At 39.6% G+C, this 24,109-nt stretch overlaps 1 protein-coding gene across 10 annotated transcripts; it reads left to right on the forward strand.

Moving 5' to 3' along the window:
- The first annotated feature begins 5,577 nt into the window (after positions 1-5,577).
- CDKN3 (cyclin dependent kinase inhibitor 3) lies at positions 5,578-24,071 on the forward strand. Of its 10 annotated transcripts, none has more exons than XM_019968939.2 (8): positions 5,578-5,796; positions 8,652-8,734; positions 9,974-10,029; positions 10,484-10,528; positions 13,008-13,095; positions 16,943-16,974; positions 18,614-18,717; positions 22,849-24,071. In XM_019968939.2, exons 1-8 carry the CDS (start codon positions 5,788-5,790, stop codon positions 23,020-23,022), a joined length of 591 nt encoding a protein of 196 aa, XP_019824498.2. In that variant the 5' UTR covers positions 5,578-5,787; the 3' UTR covers positions 23,023-24,071. The 10 variants fall into 10 exon arrangements, with proteins under 10 accessions (XP_019824498.2, XP_070653719.1, XP_070653718.1 ...); XM_070797618.1 differs by having other exon boundaries at positions 5,590-5,796; positions 8,657-8,734; positions 12,873-13,095; XM_070797617.1 differs by having other exon boundaries at positions 5,592-5,796; positions 12,873-13,095; positions 18,617-18,717.
- The last annotated feature ends 38 nt before the right edge of the window (positions 24,072-24,109 follow it).

A 24,109-nucleotide genomic window follows, 5' to 3' on the forward strand; every position in this document is an offset into this window, starting at 1 on the left:
TAAGCAACAGAAGCCAGACACAAAAGATGCCATTTGTATGTAATTTGCAAGGAAGAAAAATTAAGGAATAGTCTAAGAAGTCAAACCAGAGGTGACCTTCGAAGTGGTTAGTGGACAGGGACACAAAGGAGACTTCTGGGGGCTGGTAATATTCTGTTTGCTGATTTGGGTGCTGGATACACAAAGTTGCAATTTTATCAAGCTTATCATTTATCACTTTGGTACATTCTACTAGTCAAACAGGTCCCCAAGGCCAGCCCATATGTAAAAGGAAGAGTATTATACTCCACTTGGTGATGGAGAATGGCAAACTCACAGTGCAGAAGAGTCTGTGGAATGAGTGAAATTGTTGTATCCATTCCCATTATAAAATGCAAGAGCATTTTAAAATTTAAATAATATTTAAAATATTCTTTACAACCTACTCCAGTTATCCACTGTAAATTAGAACCCAGTATCATTCTGGGATAAAACAGAGACCTTAGGAAGGTAAAGAAGAAAATAAGAATACCAGCAACCAAAGTGCACAAGACAAGGAAGGATCCTCCAGTTTGGGTCACATGCCTTCCTTGAACCATTAACTGTAACCAGAGGTTTTTCAGTCACTAAGTTGTGTCTGACTTTTTGCAACCCCATGGACTGCAGCACACCAGGCTTCCCTGTCCTTCACTATCTCCTGCAGTGTCCTTCACTACTCAAACTCATGTCCATTGAGTCTGTGATGCCATCCAACCATCTCATCCTCTGTCGCCTCCTTCTTCTCCTGCCCTCAATCTTTCCCAGCATCAGGGTCTTTTCCATTGAGGCAGCTCTTCGCATTAAGTGGCCAAATATTGGAGTTTTAGCTTCAGCATCAGTCCTTGCAATGAATGTTCAGGGTTGATTTCCTTTAGGATTGACTAGTTTGATCTCCTTGCAGTCCACGGTACTTTCAAGAGTCTTCTCCAGCACATTTCAAAAGCAGGGAATTGGGTAAATTTATGGATCAATCTCAGTCACATGCCAAATAAAACCACATGAAATGAGACAGGAGCAACTTACCAAAGGGAGAAGCAATGGGAAAACAAAATATGCCTACTATAGATGTCATAAACAGTACCCAATGGTCATCACAAGGGAAATTTTAAACTTGACATGTCAAGAATGGGAAAGTATGTTCTCTCCAAGTTGCAGTCAACTCTAAGATTTCTCCCTAACACACATGTCAAATGTGTGTCAAATCCATTACCATTAATAATAAAATACTTCTAAAATATGGATTTATGTATAAAACATATTAACACGCCCAAGTGTAATCTCTGATGGTAATCATGTTTCATTTCTCTTTGAGCTTTTCTAAAAATACTCATCTGTGTATGAACATATGTTAACACTTTTCTCTCTGATAGTTTAGATAAATCTTCCACATTGTTTTGACCACATACATTTCTGTTAACAGTCATGAATCACACAGCAAAAATTAACTGACGACTGCAGGTGTGGCCGGCTGAAGTTCAGCTCCCACTTATCCTCATCAGGGAGAATCTTGGGGATTACAGAAAAACTAGGTTTCCTACAATGCCATTTAACCAGATAGTTCAACCAGAGACCTCGTCAGTTTATGTGGGACCCTCCATAATGAAGGGACCTAGCTGAGCAGAGGAGAATGGTTTAGCATGAGACCAGGACTGTTTCTTTGCAAGAAGCAGAGTTAAAATCATCTTACAGGAATCTACATTCCTCTCATAGACTATCTTAGTTCTTTTTTTAATATTTAGTTTTAAGCTGGCTTTTCCACTGTCCTCCATCACCCTCATCAAGAGGTTCTTTAGTTCCTCTTCACTTTCTGCCTTTAGAGTGGTATCATCCATATATCTGAGGTTGATGATATCCCCCCAGCAATCTTGATTACAGCTTTTAACTCATCCAGCCCGGCATTTCTCATGATGTGCTCTATGTATAAGTTAAATAAATATGGTGACAATAAACAGCCTTGTTGAACTCCTTTCTCAATTCTGAAGCAGTCAGTTGCTCCATACAGGGTTCTAACTGTTGCTTCTTGACTGGCATACAGGTTTCTCAGGAGACAGGTAAGATGGTCTGTTATTCCTGTCTCTTAAAAGTTTTCTACAGTTTGTTATGATCCACACAGTCAAAGGCTTTAGCATAGTAATGAAACAGAGGGAGCTGATCATGACATCTGGTCCCATCACTTCATGGCAAATAGAAGGGGAAAAGGTGGAAGCGGTGACAGATTTCCCCTTCATGGACTCTAAAATCACTGCCGATGGTGACTGCAGCCAAGAAATTAGAAGACAAATGCTTCTTGGCAGGAAAACTATGACAAACCTAGACAGTGTGTTAAAAAACAAAGACATCACTTTGCCAACAAAAGTCTGTATAGTCAATGCTGTGGTCTTTCCAGTGATCGTGTATGGTTGTGAGAGCTGGACCGTAAAGAAGGCAGAGCACCAAAGAACTGACGCTTTTGAACTGTGGTGTTGGAGAAGACTCTCGAGAGTCTCTTGGACAGCAAGGAGATCAAACCAGTCAATCTTAAAGGAAAGCAACACTGAATACTCACTGAGTGGACAGATGCTGAAGCTGAAGCTCCAATACTTTGGCCACCTGATACAAAAAGCTGACTCATTGGAAAAACCCTGATGTTGGGAAAGATTGAGGACAGAAGGAGAAGAAGATGACAGAGGATGAGATGGTTGGATGGCATCACCGATGTAATGGACATGAACTTGAGCAAACTCCACGAGATGCTGAGGGACAGGGAAGACTGGTGTGCTGCTGTCCATAGGGTTATGAAGAGTAGGACACGACTTGGCAACTGAACAACACAACATGTCGTAGACTATATCTCGGGTGGGCAAATATTTTCTATAAAGGACCAGAGGGTAAATATTTTAGGCTTTTCAGGCCATTCAGTTCCTGTAGCAACTACTCAACTTTACCACTGTAGTGCAAAAGTAGCCATGGACAATACTTAAACGATGAGTGTGTCTGTGTTTTAATAAAACTTTATTTATAAAAACAGGCCTGTGAGATTTGGTTCATGGGCTATAGTCTACAGACCCTGGACTAGAAAAAAGGGAAAAAAAGAAAACCCTACATCACAGAGGTGAGATGTGTTTGGGTAAAGAGAAACCCTAGACTGGCCCTGCTGGTGAAAAGAACAAACAGAAATTGAAACACTCCCAGTTTACTTCAGCCCTCCACATCCCACCCTCTTCCTACCATGGGACTGGAGCTCATCCTCTCCTCTTGCAGAATCAGCAAGAGCTAGAACAGACTGAGACTATGTTCATATCCAGCGGAGGCCACACGTGGCAGAATATGCATGTCCCTTCACGATCAAAAGGACTGGGGTTTCACTAATTCCAAGGGTTGGGGGAGGGGTAAAGGTCTGAGAAGTGTCTGATGTTGAAGAATAAAGAGATCTGTGGAGACAACACTGGGAGAAGTGGAAAGAAGGTGAGCATTAGGGAATGAAGGAGTATCAAATATCCTGAAGCCCACCCCGAAAGTACCTGAAACCCAGGTCCCAATCTTTCCTTAAACCCTCTCAGAATGCTTCAGAAAAGAGGCTCGTAGGCCGCCCACAAGGCCCTGCTTAATTGCCTGCCTCACTCAATCAGCTTCTCCCATACTCGTCTCCTTGCTGTTTTTTGAGCACACCTAACACATTCCCCGGAGAAAGCAATGGCACCCTACTCCAGCACTCTTGCCTGGAAAATCCCATGGATGGAGGAGCCTGGTGGGCCACAGTCCATGGGATCGCTAAGAGTCAGACAAGACTCAGCGACTTCACTTTCACTTTACACTTTCATGCATTGGAGAAGGAAATGGCAACCCACTCCAGTGTTCTTGCCTGGAGAATCCCAGGGACGGGGGAGCCTCGTGGGCTGCCGTCTATGGGGTCACAAAGAGTTGGACACGACTGAGGCAACTTAGCAGCAGCAGTAGCAACAACACATTCCCACCTCCTTTGAACCCTCCAAAGGAGGGCCTTTGCACCTCCTCCTCTTCAGACAGACTGAAAACTCTCCCTCTAAATATTCATATGGTTCACTCTCTCTCTTCATTTGGGTTTCTCAAGTAACATCTCAAAAATGCCTTCCCTGACTTTTCTATCTAGCATCCTCATCAGACTCCACTTGTTTTAATTTTTCTTCATAGCACATATCACAACCTGACATCTCCCCCAATAGCAGGTGAGCCCCCATAACATCAAGGACTTTGTTTAGTTCACTCAAGTATTCTTTGTACCTTGAATAGGACCTGGGTGCCCAATAAATATTTACTGAATAAATGAACGAATCAAGTCCAACCTATCTGTGATGGCTAATTTTATGTGTCACTTGGATAGGTTATTGTGCCTAAATAGCTGCTCAAAATGTATTCAAGATGTTTCTGTGAGGGTGTTTTTGGATGAGGTTAACATTTAAATTGGTGGCCTTTGAGGAAAACAGATTCTGCTCTATAGTGTGGACGGTCCTCATCCAATCAACTGAAAGCCTGAACAAGAAGGTAAGTAAACATTTTGCAGCAAATGGGCTTTGGCCTTCATCTGCAGCATCAGCTAGTCCTGGTTCTACAGCAGACTGCCTCTGAACTACAACCATAACGTTTTCCTGAGTCTCCATCCCCCCTAGCATCTCCCATCAGTTTTTGACTTGCCAAGCCTCCACAGTTGTGAGAGCCAATTCTTTAATATCAATCTCTTTATGTACATATCCTATCCCCCCTCCCCGGAGAACCCTAATACAGTCTCTAAGTCAAACTGTGCTACCTTCTTTACTAAAGAATTCTTCTCAATAGCTCTCCTCCCACTGGTTTCCATAACATGAGTCAGGCCTCTGAAAGTTCTGAGTATTTTTGTCAGATCTGCCGGTAATACTGCTCCAGGTGACCTTTTTCCCCACACCAAACTAAATGGGGACTGGAGAATGTAAGAGAGAATAATTGAACACGTTTTTTAAAGATTAGAGCCAATTATTTAGAAAAATTGACAAACCATCTGGAGACTTTTAATCTCCCCTTCATAACATACTATTTCATTCATATTTCATGAACAGGAAGGTTGATCTACATCTTAACCTGTCTATATCCTGGAATGCTAAGGAACATAAAATATCAAACATACAAAGTATATTTATATTCTGGGTTTGGGCAATTTCCACAGTATTTGTAGGACTGCTGCTGCTGCTGCTAAGTCGCTTCAGTCGTGTCCGACCTTGTGCGACCCCATAGACGAGACATACCATAATTATAAAGTCTGTAGGACGTGTTTTCACAAGATGCCTCAGGCCAATGCTCCCCACCATGTCCTTAAAAAATAAGTTTTAAAAAAATTAAGAAAACAAACAAAATTCCGTACTCGGTACCACCTTAGAACTCTGCCAAGAGGAAGCCCCACTTTCCAACATCCCCACTCCACCCTGGGCTGCCTTTAAACGATATCGCTCCGCCCCTTTCCCAGCCCCCTCTACGCTTCCAACCGGCGGGAGGAGAGAGCCCTCCCAGCCAATCAACGTTCAGCACGGCTCTCCTCCCGCGCGTCTTTCAAAGGCCTCCTACGAACCAATGAGCGGTTAGAGGCCGAGCCAGGGCGCCCCGGGACGGAGTAAGAAACAGGAAGTGGGGGTCCGATTGGTTTTAAGAAGACGCTTCGCCCCACCTCACAGAAGGATGTACCAATGAGCTGAGTAGAGGGGCTGGCTCGGCTCGGGGCGGAGGCTGAGATACCGGTGCTGCCTAAGGGAGGTGGTGGCCGATCTGGACGTGGGGTGGCCCGCAATGAAGCCGGTGAGTGGGGCCGGGGATTGGAGGAACGGAGCCGCAGGAATGGGAGCGGTCCTGAGGCCAGTTCTTGAGCCCGGGGACAGCCCGGGCCTGGCCGCCGCACAACTCTCGCAGTAACTGTCCAGGCTAGGGGAGGCGGTGCTATCCCCGGACCTGCGAGTCTGGCAGAAAGGAACAGGGTAGGTGGCTGGCCAGGGGAAGATGGACATTCGCTACGCGCCTGTTGAGGGCTGTGAGCTGTCGCATACAGGATCTCCTAAGCCTCGCGACAGCCCTGCCAGAAAGGGCTGAGTCCCATTTTAAGAAGGAAACTGAGGCGTAGAGAGCTTGTGTCTCCGTGCATCATTCAGCCTGATACCCCAGTTCCAAAGCATATCCCGGGCTGCCTGGGCCCCCTGAGAACAGTCCTCAACGCTGACGGGGAAAACTTTATGAAAGATGATTAACAAACCCCGCTTGTGGGTGTGTCACGACTGTCACCATGCCACTGGGCCACCAGGCACTGCTTCCCTTTCCCTGGCGTTCAGAATCTCTGGGCCCAAGGAAGCAGAAACGTCCAGCTCTGTTAGGATTTGTAAACCTGGGTGGGAAAGCCTGAGTGAAGGGGTCACACAAATTGAAACTCAAATCACCAAAACTGCCTTAAAGAGAAAGAAAGAAAAAGCAGGCTTAAGGACCAGAAACCCCACCTGACTCACATCACCTACCACAGGGTTGACAACCCCCTGAAGGGTCTCCCTTTGCGTTGACTTGACAATAACAATACAGACAGATCCAGAGCAACTCAAATCCACAGCCTAAATTGACTCTGTAATGTGATCTTGGAGTAACAAACAAGACCATTCTAGAATGTAGCTTCAGAGCTAGAAAAGACATTAAGTGGTTATACTTGCTAATCCCTGTGTTTCCACGTGGAGGGACATCAGCTGTCACTTGTCCCCAGAAGGGAGAGAGTGAATGATCTGATTCCTGTTTGGGAGGAGCTGAACTCAAGGAACTCATTCTTTCCTTCCCTTCTCTTCGCAGAGAGTACTTTCTAGGGTGCTGTCTGCCACAGGGTGGGGGAGGGGAGCTGAATTGTCCATCACTGCCGGTGCCTGAGTGGATAAGTCCAATTCTGAAGTGAAGAATCTACAAGCCCACCTGACCTCAGTGGGCTTAAAGCCCATCCTCCATCTCACCCTCTGTAATAAAACTGACATATTGATCTCCATGCCTCTCCAGTGTCTCATCCCTCAGTTGGCTCCAACTAGGAAGTAGAAGAAAGGTGTGTTTTTTATTGGTCTTATAACACATCTTCCATGTAGAAATTCTTCTCACACAATTGAGTTTTGACTTCTTAGATTAGCACACAAAGTCTATCTCAATCTCTAGTTCAGTCATTCACGAAGTTAGGGGCAGGCTATTGCATCTATACTTCCCACCCTGCTCCCCAGTCAAACTACTAGGCTGTATGGGGGTTATCTTTAGAGAAATGAGAAAGCTACTTCTTTAGCTTCCTCTCCTCTGCTCTGATGTCACAATTCCTGAATACAGCTAGCCCTCAGTATCCACAGATGCAGAGGACCAACTGTACCATTTTGTTTTTTTGTAAGGGACTTGACCATCAAGGAGAGTTATGACCAACCTAGATAGTATGTTAAAAAGCAGAGACATTACTTTGCCAACAAAGGTCCATCTAGTCAAGGCTATGGTTTTTCCAGTGGTCATGTGTGGATGTGAGAGCTGGACTGTGAAGAAAGCTGAGTACCCAAGAATTGATGCTTTTGAACTGTGGTGTTTGAGAAGACTCTTGAGAGTCCCTTGGACTGCAAGGAGATCCAACCAGTCCATTCTGAAGGAGATCAGCCCTGGGTGTTCATTGAAAGGAATGATGCTAAAGCTGAAACTCCAATACTTTGGCCACCTCATGCGAAGAGTTGACACATTGGAAAAGACTGATGCTGGGAGGGATTGGGGGCAACAGAGGATGAGATGGCTGGATGGCATCACCGACTCGATGGACATGAGTTTGAGTAGACTCTGGGAGTTGGTAATGGACAGGAAGGCCTGGCATGCTGTGATTCATAGGGTTGCAAAGAGTCAGACACAACTGAGCGACTGAACTGAACTGACCATCAGGGGATTTTGGAACCCATGATGTGTGTATGGGTGGGGCGGTGGGGTTGCTCCTGGAACCAACCAGTCCCCACTCGGATGCTGAGAGACTATACTGTACACAAGCACATGTGGTTTTAGTTTTTTGTCTTAATTGCCTTAACTTCTCTATCTGCCTGAAAACCTGCTCTTCCATCAAAATCCAACTAATGGATCTCTCTTATGTGAAGCTTTCTCCAGCTCCCTAAGCAGTCACTACCTTCTCTGCTCTGAAGGTCATAGTTTATGCTTCCATTTTAGCACTTCTAACTTTCTTGAATCTATGTACACATTGTCTCTCCAACTATACTGAAGGCAGGCTATTTAGTTTATGGATCTTTGCATCTCCAGAGCTTGGCAAATCAAAGTGTCCAAGAAGTGTTTGTGAGTGAATGAATAAATATCCTCACTTTATAGTTTTGGAAAACTGAGATCCAGTAGAAACTGACATCACTTGTCTGAGCTTATGCAGTAAGTGGCAGAGTCAAGACCAGACAACAGGCTTCTTGGTTCCCACTGCAACACTCTTTCCACTGCGTAATCCTGTAATTATTAATAGGATGGTAAACAGCAATAGTTTATTATTGATATTACTGATCTCTGATATTCCAGGTTGAATAAATTACAAATATGCCTCAGTGTGTGTTTAAGCAAGGCTGTTTTGCTAAAACTATATGCAAATATTCTTTACAGTTATTTAAAATAATTGATTTCTTTTGAAGCCTAGTTCAATGCAAACAAGTGAGTTTGACTCATCAGATGAAGAGCCTATTGAAGATGAACAGACTCCAATTCAGATATCATGGTATGTTAACATTTCTGAGAGTTAATGAGCTAAAATATTTGATGTATACAACATAATCTTTGTATAATTTAGTCTATATATTGTAAATGATTTTCTTCTGATGATTATATAATTCTTTTTATATCTATGACAGAATAAGATTTTTTGGAAGGGGGGAGGTGGGAGTGGTGGGAGTTCCTTCCTTATTCATTGAGAAAACCATAATAGAAATGAGTTAAGATTGCAATGACCTCCCATTTAGTACCAAAACCTTCTTATTCTTTCATGACAAAGGAATAGTGTGTGAAATATAGAATGAGATATTCTATGTTATCCTTTATTCAAATCCAGAACTACTTGCCACAGTAGTGCATCTACCAGCAGACCCTGTTTAAGATAAAAGCCATATTACCATAGATACAATAACAAGCAAATGTTTTTATAGAAAATCAGCTTCTAAATCTTAGCAGTGACTTACATCAGATTCTCTACAACCAGCAATCAAATGCTTCCTCTTATCCTTGTAAATGTAATAATCTATCAAGAGGGAAAAAGTGTTGGCCCTATAGTTATTTTATTCTGCCATCAAAAGCAATTATTTTTCATTTCCCTTTCTAAACCCCCTTCAGACTCAAAAATTTATCTAATTTTCAAAGTCAGTATTTATATGATGCCCCCTCTTTTCCTCTAAACTCATCTCTTTTGCAGACAAGGTAAGCCTCTGCCTCCTTTGTCCCTGAGTACTGCAAACTGGGAATAGGATTTCTTGGAATTATTTCATTTTAACCAAAATCCATTACGACAAAGAATAGGTGGCCTGTGGTTTTCATTCTATGAAATTGTATCTATTTAAGGAAGTCCTGTACAGAAATCTGGAGATGATATTGTCAAAATGCTCATTTTCAGCTTATTACCTAAGATTAACTAATACAAAATATCTCAGTAACATACTGCAGGGTAACTTAAGTACAGTTTATACTAGCTGTAGGTAATCTTGGCATTACTATCTTTAAGTTAGTTTAAATAAGTTTGCCACTTTTAAGACTTAAATTCAACAAAGCAAATGATAAATCCCTATTTTAAAACTCCTAGTCTTTCCAAGCCTTTTTATGGTGAACACATTGATACTTAACTGTGAATTTTTGTTTTGTGACTGCTATAAAACTTTAAAACACCTCTGTTCAGGGCCCAGCACACATGTTTATGTAAATGTCCATCTATGACTTTAAATTGAACTTGATAAAGTTTTCTTCCTTTCAGGCTACCCCTGTCACGAGTGAATTGTTCTCAGTTTCTTGGTTTATGTGCTCTTCCAGGTAGGTGACACTACTCATCTACTAGAAATAATTTTTGTGTCAACTAGCACATCATTCTCGGTACTGAGGAGTAAGAGAATTTCACAGACTATCAGCATAGGAACTCAGTTCTGGAAACCCTGTTGGTGGGCTACTGGTAAAGGAACATACGTCTATTCTTCAGCCCTCCAACTCCACATTCACAGGTCTACATTTCTGATTTACCTATCTTAAATGTAACATGGGAGTACAACATGAGGCTAAAGACTATAGCCAGGTTCTTGTTACAGAAATCTGAATCCCTGGAATTATATTCCTAAGAAGATAAGAAATTGAAATTCACATTCAAAATGGAGTTGGTGCATATAAATGATCATGTGTAATGATTTTCTACAGTAGCTATATATGTGTTTAAATATACTTGTTATTTATGACCAAAAACTGACTCTTTGACTTGCCTTGTCATTACTTACAGGTTGCAAATTTAAAGATGTTAGAAGAAATATCCAAAAAGATACAGGTAGGTGTAATATGAGAAAACCATCTTAACAGGTTTTTAAAAAATAATACTGAAAATCTCTTTGTCATAAAGAACAAACTGTAGTCTCTTCTGAATTTTCACAAAAATGTTCAGTATTTCATTAAGTTTCAAACTATAGACTTATTCTAATATATGAAGATGTATTTGTGAAGAGCAAAGAGAACTATCATGTACTGAACATAGTGCTGTTTTTCACTAATTGTTGTCATTTGGTACACATAAACTGTTTTTGAGGTTAGAATGTATAAGTTGGAGGGAGAAAAGTAATGTAATAGAAAACTGGAATTGCAATGCCTAGAACTTTAACATACTGTTCTTTGCAGACTTGACTGTATTGGAAATTAAGCCTGAGTTGGGAACCCAGAGGTAGTATTGAAATTGTCTATCCCAGACAGAAAATTTATAGAACCAGGGTATAGGTAGAAAAGATGGAATCGGATCTGATCTCCACATGCCCAAAGATATTCATAGCCTGAAGTTTAATAATCCTACAAATACACAGATAATCTACCCTGATTCGGCATTTATAAATTGCATGATACTAAAAATTTAGATTTTCAAAATATTTTTTTCTGGTTGACCTGGAATATCTCAAGCTTACTTGTCCTACCAATGTCCTTATAATAAATCAAAGCAAAAATGTATATATTGTTTGATTCTGATTACTATAGATTTTATAAATCTCAAAGTTCTTTCCTTGTTATCCTAGAATATCAATTTGCTAATATACTTTCTTTAATTTACCTCCCAAAAAAGACTTAAAAGACTAATAGATTAGTTGACCCTTGCAGTATTTGTAAAGATTTTCTGCTCTAGAGATATCCACCATGGTAGGCAATTTCTATTTGCAGAACAATCATTTATGTCATGAGCAAAATAACATTTAAATCATTGGTTCAAGAAACAATCTTGAACACTTTGGAAAGCCCTATTCATTTGGAAAGGAGTTTGCAGTTTTTTACCAAAACTTTTTTTCTTCCAATGAAATCTTAAATGGAATCCAACATACAAAACAGCTAACAGTGTTTGAAGGGGGGGACCTAGACTCTCCTAGCAGCACTTCCTGTGTCCTTCCTCAGAGGCCTTTCTGGGAAAGTTGAAATCTACTCATCCAACCTAAATAATAGAAATTATTCAATGTGTACAAGAGGCAAATAGGAAATTACCTACTCTCCTAAAAATGGTTAAGTATGTCAACTACATGTTAAACCCTTTTACAAGTACACAAGCATAATAGTATTATCTAGAACAGCTGTCCTTAGAAACATCCTGGGAGCCACAAATAGAAGCCGTATATGTACTTTGACATTTTCTAGGGGCCATGTTAAAAAAGTAAAAACAGGTCAAGTTAACTCATTTCAGTGGGTTTTAAGTATAAAACAAATTATTAATGACATAGGGGGTTTTTTGTACTGTACTTGGTCTTTGAAATCATATATGTAGTTTACATTTACAATACATCTCAAATGGACTAGCCATAATTCAAGTACAGCTTTAGCATTTCATGATAAAAGTACTTTGTACTTAAATAGCTACATGTCCTTGGATTTTGTCAGCGGGGAGAGAAAAAGAGGAATCAGATGAGCCAGAATTATTCATTATGAACCAAACGCTCTGTAGTGAACATTGCCATGAGGAAGCTCCAGTAAATAGAATGACGTGTAGTACTGCTGCTTGGTTCATATCATTACCCTGAAATTCACTAGGTCATATAATTTTCATACAGCTAATGCTTTTATTTCCTTGAAACCCTAGTTCATAAAATTAAATGCATAATTGTGTGGTACAGTGCAAACATAAGAGAGAATACAAGAGCTCAGGCACCATGGCTATGCTGGAGATTTTATATACAATGCTTAGGGTGAAACAAAATAGTTTTAAACACAGCAAACAAGGTTGATTTGGTGAGAAGAAAACAGGGAAAATGTGCTATCATTCCTTCTTATTTTGAAATATTAGACGTTTTAAAATTTAGAGAATTTATTATAAAAATTATTTTTCAAAGCAGCAACATAATTGACATTTCAAAATCCAATAAAAGGTATTTTGACTTATAAAGTCAGATCTCATTTTAATCATGTTTTGGTTCAGATGTTTCTAATTCCTATTTGCACGTAGTTACTTTTTACCCTAGTTTGAAGACAGATCAGCATTGTTTTAGGTTATCAATAAGGACTTCAAAGTTAACAGGTCATCATTTGTTATTTACTTAATTTGTTCAGCTTAAGGGACTTAACTCCATATTTTCCCTCCTGACTTGACTGTATTTAAATGTGTAATGTTTTGTCCATGTGTGTCCTTGTGTATCTCGGTCTATTGGCAGAAGAACTAAAGAGCTATGGTATACAAGACATATTTGTTTTCTGCACCAGAGGGGAACTATCAAAATATAGAGTTCCAAACCTTTTGGATCTCTACCATCAGTATGGAATTATCACTCATCACCATCCAATTCCAGATGGAGGGACTCCTGACATCACCAGCTGCTGTGAAATTATGGAGGAGCTTGAAATTTGCCTTAAAAATAACCGGAAAACCTTAATACAGTATGTTCTCCTTTTCTCCATATAATACGTGAGAAATGTCCCAGTCAAAAATGATTTCTCAAATTACTGCATCCGTATGCACTTATTACCTACCTTATATTTCCTTGCAAAGATTTAAAGGAGGTAACACATGAAAAGTCCTGCACAATGCCTGGCACAGAGCAAGCACTCAGATATTTGCCATGATGATTTTTGAAGAGTAAGGACAATGAATGAGTAGATTGGGAAATTTTTAGACTAGGGTAACAGGCTTTTTTTTTTTCTTTTTCCTTTTGCCTTAGACCTTTACTCATAATTTGGGGACACTATCCTTTTCAAAAAGGTCAGGGTGTCATTCTTGTTACATAACACCACCTTAACTATCAGTCGACCTTTCAGTTACTTTCTTCCAACAGCAAGAAAGTCAATTTTTAAAAACATTAGCAGCAAAGGAATCATCCCTAACCCATGAGCAATCCTAAAAACAGGTCTTGAAAATTTTATTTGATGATATGAATTTGCTACCTGAAAGAAAGAGAAAAGAGACTCGCAATTTTTGTCAGTGGTTGTACATAAGCTACTGGTATCAAAGTTTAAAACAAAATGAATTAAGGGAGAAAAAAGGGAGAGAAGAAAAAAGCTTGGAGAAAGGAAGAGAGTGACGATCAGCAGTAGACAGTAGCACTGCAAAGACTCGAAGTGGTGTCGTGGAAAGTAACGTAGTTACGCCAGAGGTGAGCCCCACAAAGCAGAGGGGAACCAGCTACAGAGAGAAAACCAGTCCTTCTTTGTGATTGCATTTTTTTTTTCTTTTTTGATATCTTAGTCTGTGTAATCCTTTCTGGAGCAACATAGAACATTAAGTAGTGAGATACCTCAAAAGCTCTAAGGTCACTGCTGTGGGCTAGAAAGTATACAAACTACACCAAATAACACAGTCTCAGGGTACCTACTGAAAGAGCAAGCCCAGCCAGCTTCTCTTGCCTTAGATCAAGAGTTCTGGGGCTTCACACCAATAGTTTATGTTTTTAAAAACAAGCCAACCTAGTACAGAGGTCTTTGGGAACACACATCTGTCTATCACCAAACTAAACCCTGATGTAGAGAACTGTAAAGCAGGGGAGAGAGAACTAGAAGTCATTTTATATACTACAGTTTCCAAACTTACTCTATAGAAAAGCATCACCTCTCATCTAGTACTAACTGTAGAAACAAAATTTTAGAATAAATACAGTTATCTATGATAAATTTGCTGATAAGTCTAAGTAAAATAGCATTAGATACATGGAGCTGGTGAAAAAATAATTTACAATTTGGGGACCCATTTTTCAAACAAATTCTGTAATTTTTTTTTTTTCCAAATCTTTGAAAGCTTCTGCCGAAAGATTACTAGAAATCAAACTAGCTCAGTTTAGAGAAGCTTAAAAAAATTCTACTCTAGCAGGTTCCAGCAAACCAAATGCTCTGATGTTTGAACACAAACAAGATGGAAAGGTGAATGGGCAGTCTTGCTTATGTCGAATACTTCAGGCTCCCATAAAATAAAGCATCTGATGACTAGAAATTTTCATTATCCTAGACTTTTCAAAAGTGTCCCTACAGTGACTAATGTTTGTTCAGACAAAGAAGATTTTCTATTCATTCTCCCATCCTTGAGTGCCGACATTGCTAGACAGCTCTAGAGTTTATTCCTCAGAAACAGCATCTGGTAAAATTTTTTTCCTGTTCTGTTTTCTATCTGTGCTGCCTGACTGCTTTCCTGGGACTTTTTTGCTCCTTTATAAATTCAGTGCCTATTGTATTATACCATTTCCTAGGGCTGTTTTAACAGAGCACCACACATTGGGTAGCTTAAAAAACAGAAATTTATTCCCACCCAGGTCTAAAGGCTTGAAGTCCAAAATCAAGGTGCCAGCAGAACGATGCTCCCTCTGAGACCCTGGGTAGATTCCTTCCTGTCTTGTTCCTATCTTCTGGTAGTGGCTGGCAATCCTTGGCATACTTTGGCTTGTAATTGCATCACTCCACTCCCTGCCTCTCTCATCACATGACAGAGTGTCTGTGTTTTCATATGGAGTTTCCTCTTAGAAGGACGCCACTCATAGTGGATTGGGGTTCCTTGGTGACTCAGACAGTAAAGAATCCACCTGCAATACAGGACACCCAGGTTCAATCGTTGGGTCAGGAAGATCCCCTGGAGAAGGGAACGGCAACCCACTCCAGTATTCTTGCCTGGAGAATTCCAAAGACAGAAAAGCCTGCCAGGCTACAGACCATGGGGTTGCAAAAAGTCAGACACGACTGAGCAACTAACCAAATTTACAAATAAGGTCACATTCATTGTACCAGAGATTAGGTACATATCTTTTCAGGGACACACTTCAACCCAGTGTATGAAGCATTGTATATGAAATATTATGAATACAAAGCATACACTCTGAGATGCAGTTTCACCCTCAAAGAAACCACAGCTGACGCTATCACACAAGTGTAGTAACACTCAAACAGATGTATGCATGGCAGTACACAAAATGGCAGCGCTTTCTGTGGGGGGACAGAGGCACTTCAGAAGTTGAAATTTGAGCTAGATTTTTAAGGATAAGTAGGAAGCAACCAAACAGAGGAGGAAAGATAAAGGCAGCAAGAGTTATAAGTGGTACCTTTTAATCCTACAGAAAGCCACTGAAATAGACTCTTTCTGTCTTTATACAGTAGAGCCTCATCTCTGAAACAGGCCTATAGCCAGGACACTGTAGAAAGCAAGTTCATCAGCTACCCAGGGGTCAGTACCTGTTTGATCCCATCTCCTCCTGTCACAGGACACACATCCACAGTTCTGTCAATGTATACACCACTGTGACTGATGGACTTGATGAGTTGTCAGCACCTAAATGGAATCAGTACACTCTCTTAGAAAAGTCAGGAAGTCTAATACACTTTTTTAGGATCTTTGAAACTGATTAAAGTGAATGTTTTCACTGCTTTAAGAATTGATCCTCATTTTCCTAGAAAATCCAGTTACATAGAATTGCTCATTTCTTCACAATGCTACATAACAGCAGCTAATGTTCATTTCTTTCTTACTCTGTGCCAAGCTCTGTTGTAAGCTTTACAAATGTTACCCATTCAATCCTCACTATGACATAGATACTGTTGCTGTCCCCATCTTATAGGTGAAAAGCCTGAGGCCAGAGAGGTTAAATAACTGAGGCTGACACATCTAATAAGTGAGAGTCATGATTCTCAGCCCCAGGCCATGGGGCTCCGGAGCCCAAGCTCTAAACCTACAGGAGGCACAACCTCTGTACTCTTATTACATGACTGAAGAGTTATTTATATGGATTTGTCTCCATATAAACAAAACTACTAAGGTTTTGTTTAGAGAAAAATAGAGGCAGGTGGTAAAACTACTCTGATTTCTATCAATTTAGTAACATGTTACACTCCTCAGATGTTGAAAGTGAAGGTGGCTCACGACTCTGTGACCCCATGGAATTATCTAGGCCAGAATACTGGAGCGGATAGCTGTTCCCTTCTCCAGGTGATCTTCTCAACCCAGGGATCGAACCCAGGTCTTCCACATTGCAGGCAGATTCTTTACCAGCTGAACTACCAGATGTTGCAAGAGGTCAATAAAAAGGTTTTGCTTTCCTTGGCCCTTTGAGGTATACAGAATACCTCCCAGCAAATACATAAGCATACTTTGCTCTTGACTGATTCATTCAAAGATACTTATTAATCTCCATGGGTACAAGGCACTGTGCTAGGCATTAGACTAGAAATAGAAGGCAGAAAGAGCAAGTCTCTGGTTATGATTGTTGGGATGGAATAAAAATGTACAAACTTCAAAACTGTATTTCCCTTTCAGCTGTTATGGAGGACTTGGGAGATCTTGTCTTGGTAAGAAATATATTTCCATTATTCAGTTTTTGTTTTTTACCTCAAAGTAGGAAAACTTATTTTTCTGGGCCATATGCTCACTTTGTATGAAAATCAGACAAAACATAATATATGTCTACTAAGACCCAAAGGATTATTTAAGGCCCTACATTTAGTGTTCCTTAGAAATCTTGGGTGAGAGTGGAGTGGGAGGTGTTTTCAGCATTGTTTTAGAGGATTCTGGAAAACAATTTTTGTGTCTTAGCACCTGCCTTCTTGTGTTTTACTTTCTAATATCTTCCCTATGCAGGTATTATGATACAGTAACTTCTAAATATCCATGGGTAACATAAGCATAGAAACCTTAGTTACATGGTAACTTTAAACTTTTCAAAAGTATGTTGGAAAAATAGCTAATGAAGTAACACAGTGGGAGTAACAATTATTCCTTTTAGTGTTGGACAGTATCAAAATTACAAACTTTTGTGTAAAGATACTATCAGGATGAAAAGACAACCCACAGAATGGGAGAAAACATTTGCAAACCATGTATCTGATAAGGGACTTACCTAGAGTACATAAAGAACTCTTACAACTCAATAAAAAGACAGACAACCCAGTTAAAAACTGGGCAAAGGATATGAGCAGACATTTCTCCAAACAAAATACACAAATCACTAATTAGCACACAGAAAAATGCTCAACATCTTAGTTATCGGAGAAATGCAAATCAAAACCACAATGAGATACCACCTAACACCCATTAGAATGGCTATTATCCAAAAAATGGAAAGCAAGAGTTGGCAAGGGTGTAGAACAACTGCAAACTTACTACTCTGCTGCTTGGAATGAAAAATGGTGCAGCTGCTTTGGAAAATAGCCAGGCAGTCCCTTCTCCTCCTTACCCATCGTCCAACCCAGCAATTTCACTCCTAAGTATATATCCAAAAGAAATGAAAACATGTTCATACAAAACTTATGAACATTTATAGCCATATTATTTATGACAGCCAAAAAATGGAAAAGCTTAAATGTCCACATCAACTGACAAATGGATAAACAAAATGTATAGCCATACAGTGGAATATTATTCAGCTATAAAAAAGGAATGAAGTACATGCCACCAAATGTAAATATCTTGAACACATAATGCTAAGTGAAAGAAGTCAGTCACTAAAGACAACATATGATTCCCTTTATTTGAAATGTCTAGAATAGGCAAATCCATAAAGACAGAAAGTAGATTAAATGTTGCTTAGGGGAGGGGTGACAGGATGATGAGTGATGGGGGATGATAACAAAAGGGTACAGGGTTTCTTCCTGAGGTAATGAAAATATTCTGAAACTGTGGCAATGGCTGCACTAAAATCCACTAAATTATACACTTTCGATGAATGAATTGTGAGATATGAATTTTAATCAAAGTTTTAATAAAAAAGAATGAAGCCAGTGTTAAATTTTAATTCAACTGCAGTCATTTAAAATCATAATTTAACTATCAAAAACACACACTAAAAAGTCTTAGTCTTAGTTCATTTCAAACAATTACAGCAAACTCAGTCTTCTGCACAACAGAAGTCTAAACTAAATATGAACTGTTGCACCCCATCGTCAGTTTATAATATATGTAATATACGCTTTTTCTCTCATGTTCTGTTAGTAGCTGCTTGTCTCCTCCTATACCTGTCGGACACAGTATCACCACAGCAAGCCATCGACAGCCTGAGGGACCTGAGAGGATCTGGAGCGATACAGACCATAAAAGTAAGAAGGGTGACTGTTCTCATGAGGCTGCGGTTAGCGATGAACTGTCACAGTGCAACACGTCCTCAAAGGGGCCATGAAAATCCAAAGCATCCTGTTATCCATGTATCACCTGTTTATATTTTGACTTTTTAAATTTACATTTAAATAAGTTCAGCTTTTCCAAACAAAATAATGAAAAATTGTGAACTTTCCAGTTTATTCTTCCAGGATCCATTCCTTTTCAGTTTTGCCCATTCAGTTCTGGGAATGAATTCTGTCACCTGGAAAAATGAGGCAATTTTTACTATAAAATTGGTAGTTTCCTGGGTAGACTTTTGACCTAAAAGTAGCTCATGAAGATCCTCTTATGGTATCATTAAACATTTAACAAACACAGATGAATGACTAATAGAAAAAAAAAAAGTAAGGTCATTCTAGTTATCCTTTGCTGTGACTAACCAAAGTGACATCTTTCCATTTACTTTCTCTTTAAAACCAAAAACACTGAGTAGCAGTGCCCCAAGGATATTACTGATTTGTAGATCTGTCATGCCAACAGAAAAATACACCCAACTGAATGCAGAGTTCCAGAAAATAGCAAGGAGAGATAAGAAAGCCTTCTTAAGTAACCATGAAAAGAAACAGCGGAAAACAATAGAATGGGAAGACTAGAGATCTCTTTTAAGAAAAATTGGAGTTACCAAGGGAACATTTCATTCAAAGATGGGCACAATAAAGGACAGAAACGGTATGGACCTAACAGAAGCAGAAGATATTAAGAAGAGGTGGCAAGAATACACAGAAGAACTATACAAAAAAGATATTAATGACCCAGATAACCACAATGGTGTGCTCACCTAGAGCCAGACATCCTGGAGCGTGAAGTCAAGTGGATCTTAGGAAGCATTACTACAAACAAAACTAGTGGAGGTAATGGAATCCCAGCTGAGCTTTAAAAGGTGATGCTGTTAAACTGCTATACTCATTATGCCAGCAAATTTGGAAAACTCAGCAGTGGCCACAGGACTGGAAAAGGTCAGTTTTCATTTCAGTCCCAAAGAAAAGCAACGCCAAAGAATGTTCAAATTACCATACAATTACACTCATCTCACATGCCAGCAAGATTTTGCTCAAAACCCTTCAAGCTAGGCTTCAGCAGTATGTGAACCCAGAACCTCCAGATGTACAAGCTGGATTAGGAAAGGCAGAGGAACCAGAGATCAAATCTCCAACATACACTGCATCATAGAAAAAGCAAGGGAATTAAAAAAAAAAAAAAAAATCTACTTCTGCTTCACTGACTATGCTAAAGCCTTTGACTGTGGATCACAAGCAGCTGTGGAAAATTCTTAAAGAGATGGGAATACCAGGCCACCTTACCTTCCTCCCGAGAAACCTGTATGCTGAAAAGAAGCAAGTTAGAACTGGACATGGAACAACAGACTGGTTCCAAATTGGGAAAGGAGTACATCAAGGCTGTATATTGTCACCCTGCTTATTTATGCAGAGTACATCATGCAAAATGCTGGTGAATAACAAACTGGAATCAAGATTGCCAGGAGAAATATTAGCAACTTCAGATACGCAGGTTATACCACTTTAATGGCAGAAAGTGAAGAGAAACTATAAAGAGTCTCTTGATGAAGGTGTAAGAGAGCCTATCACTTCTTGGCAAATAGATGGGGGAAATGTGGAAACAGTGTCAGATTTCATTTTCTTGGGCTCCAAAATCAATGCAGACGGTGACTGCAGTCACTAAATTAAAAGATGCTTGCTCTTTGGAAGAATAGCTATGTCAAACCTAGACACGGCTTTTTAAAACTTTGGAAAACTCAGCAGTGACAGAGTTTTAAAAAGCAGAGACATCACTTTGCTGACAAAGGTCTGTATAGTCAAAGCGATGGTTTTTCCAATAGTCAGGAATGGATGTGAGAGTTGGACCATAAAGAAGGCCGAGTGCCAAAGAATTAACACTTTCAAACTGTGGTGCTGGAGAAGACTCTTGAGAGTCCCTTGGACCAGTCAATCCTAAAGGAAATCAACCCTGAATATTCATTGGAAGGGGTGATGCTGAAGCCGAAGCTCCAATACTTCAGCCACCTGATGAGAAGAGCTGGCTCACTGGAAAAGACTAATGCTGGGAAAAATTGAGGGCAAGGGAAAGGGGGTCACAGAGGATGAGATGGTTGGATGGCATCACTGATTCAATGGACATGAGTTTGAGGAAACTCAGGGAGATAGTTATGGACAGAGAAGCATGGCATGCAGCAGCTCATGGGGTTGCAAAGAGTTGGACACGACTTAGTGACAGAACAACAATGCTAACTTGCCTTCCTTTCCCAGTTACCTGGTCTCAGCTTTAGGACTAAGTCAGAGGAGCAGGTTCTGAAAACAGAAGCTCCCTCTTGTTACCTGTCAAAATCAAATGATGCTTCAAATTTAAGATATTCCCAAGTGTCTCTTTGACAAGAACAAATTACATGGACAAACATAATGTATATGTGTGTGTATATGAGTGTTTTGCATCTTTAATCTTAACCCTACATTAATATGGGCTATTTATCACCTCAGCATTCTGGGGCAAACATGGTTTTTCCAGCTCTATGCTGATATAAGTTAAGTTAGCAGTATGCAAGCCCAACTTCTCAATAGTAATACAAAATGAGATTTGGGGCAGGGAAAGAATATCCTCTGGGCAGCTGTTAAAACTCCAAATGAATTAAAGAATCTATTTTGCTTATCTGTTAAGATTAGTAATTTTATTTCAGTATTTTCTATTATGAAAATTGTTCCAAAATGATTTTATCATCACAAAAAGCAGACAACTAAGGCTTCTGTAAACCAATAAATAGATTTTTCTTGAATGTACTGTTAATTGCTGCAGACAGTGCCCTTCCCTGTGGACTTACTCCCCAGGAGAAAATGCATTAGAAATAGAATACCAGACCTGGTTTCCATCCCTGGGTTGGGAAGATCCCCTGAAGGGAACAGCTTCCCACTCCAGTATTCTGGCCTAAAGAATTCCACGGGGTTGCAAAGAGTCGGACACAACTGATAGACTTTCCCTTTCACTTCATGTGTTTAATCTTGTTTGCTCCTGCCAGTAAAGGGAAAAATGATTTTACAGACGTAAAATGCTCATCTGTATTTCATGATAGCTGCTATTTTTTCGAGATTTTTAAAGCAAGTTTTTCACACTGTATATAGCTTTTGTTGTTGTTTAGTCACTAAGTCATGCCCAACTCTTTGCAACCCCATGGACTGTCACCCTCCAGGCTGCTCTGGCCATGGGATTTCCCAGGCAAGAAAACTGGAGTGGGTTGCCATGCCCTCCTCCAGGGGATCTTCCTGACCTAGAGATCGACCTCGGGTCTTCTGCATTGTAGGTGGATTCTTTACCACTGGGCCATGAAGGAAGCCCTGTACGTAGCTTCACTGGAAGATAAAACTTCCCCAAGATGTAAATACCTCCTTACCCAAAAGGATGTAGAATCATTTTTACCAAGTATTATTTTGATTCCTGATTCCAACTAGTATCATGACTACTCTGGCAATTAGCTTTCTACAATGTATTTCAGTGTATCTTTACTTTTTTCAGCAATATAATTATCTTCATGAGTTCCGGGACAAGCTAGCTGCACACCTTTCATCAAGAAATTCACTATCAAGATCTGTATCTAGATAAAAGAACTTCAAATTGCATATATATATGACCATGTCTGAAATTTGAGTTCTCTAATAGCATTTGTATTGAAACTACTAGTGTTATCAAACTGAATGTAATGAATGTAAATGTACATGTGCAGATATTCCTAAAGATTTTACTGACAAATTTCATTGTGTCTCTTTCATATCTTATAGGAGATAGAAAAACTGTTAAAAAAAAAAACTGTTAAAAACTTAAAAAAAATACACCAGCTGTTCTGCTGTATTTTACCTAGAGGTAATGCTGAAAAACAGCATATGGGAAAATATATTTTTATTTTTTTACCACATTCTTACCTCATATTATTATTGGTAACTGCTGGGTGGCATATGACATAGTAACACCTATGAAAATTGCTACAAGCACCCAGGCTAAAATTATTTAAATAACTCTTACCCTCTATTCCTCTGAAAATTTCTCCCATTGTTTTCTCTACTTCACAGATATATAGAATTGTGAATTTGTCACCTCCCTCCCAATGCCAGATCATCCCCAATCCCCAACAAGTGTTTATCCAGCAGTTGCTGGAATTTTCCAAGATGAGGAATTCATTGGTTCAGACAGCTGCTATTTTTTACAGCATTGTTTTTTTAACCCTAGGAACTGCAATGGAATGAATTTAATACCTCTTTCACATTTATTTTATAAAGCACTTACCTAAAGTCTCCAGTTTTCTCACTCCTTCACTTCACTCTCTGTTACCTGTGTCTTTGTCTTTAAATTTCACGCTGAGCTACCGAAAGCAAGCATCTGCAGACAAGGATCATACCTTGAGTCAAAGTCACCTGTTTTAAGAGACGTCAGCAGTTTCAGTGCTGCAGAATCCCACGGCTCCCTTGGCTACTGGTAGTCAAGAAGGTGACCAACAGAGGAGGCACTTCCAGACAAGCAAAGCGTATTTCACCACATCAACCCTAATCTGTAAATAGTCGTATAATTACCAAAAGTCTTACTGTCTCTCACTCTTCTTGCCCTGATGAGCTACTAATCTCATTAAAGAATACTTTAAAACATTTACTAGCACTGTTTGGGAACTTCAGACCAGAGGCTCAGAATGTACCGTAATATAAAAATCAACGTTTTAAAACTTTAGAACTTAAGGTTTTCGTTCTAAGACTCTTAAGGAAGACGGGAGAATCACATATCCTTAAGGATTTCCGACCGAAGATAGTAAATGCCAAAAGTTATAACAAGGAAGTTATTTAAGTACCGGCTGCAGTAATAGATTGAGCTTTCTCATGATTTTGTTGTTATAACCAAGTACCATTTAAAATCACTACATTAAGCTTTAAACAGTCACTGAAATTGACATTACCAAATCTTATTATCAGCTTTCTCCCAATATATAGGTTACTTATAAATATCTAAAAATAGCAGAAAAAAATATTAGCATGGACTAATCAAATCCTTTAATCAGTTGAATTTTCAAAGTACATGCATCTCAATTTCCACTGCCAAGAAGTGCTAGTTAAGCCTTCCACAATAAAATGCTTGACTATTTTACTAAGTATAAGGAAAAACATCAATTATTCCATAACAAACATGGGATGTCACTATTCAAATATAATTATCCAATAAAGTTTAATAACATGTAATTCCAACATTCTTGAAAAAGAAGTTTCTCTGGTTAATCTACAGGACAGCCCTCAAAACAATGAGGGAAGGGAGGCAGAGAGACCTACTGGAATCCTGGTCATACACAAG

Source organism: Bos indicus, chromosome 10, assembly GCF_029378745.1.
Source record: "Bos indicus isolate NIAB-ARS_2022 breed Sahiwal x Tharparkar chromosome 10, NIAB-ARS_B.indTharparkar_mat_pri_1.0, whole genome shotgun sequence".
Classification (NCBI taxonomy): domain Eukaryota; kingdom Metazoa; phylum Chordata; class Mammalia; order Artiodactyla; family Bovidae; genus Bos; species Bos indicus.

Bases quoted from the DNA above. Each gene is read 5' to 3' on its own strand.
- CDKN3 (XM_070797616.1), top strand. The intron at 8,735-9,973 runs GTATGTTAACAT...TCTTCCTTTCAG, and splicing joins ACTCCAATTCAGATATCATG to GCTACCCCTGTCACGAGTGA. The intron at 10,030-10,483 runs GTAGGTGACACT...CATTACTTACAG, and splicing joins TGGTTTATGTGCTCTTCCAG to GTTGCAAATTTAAAGATGTT.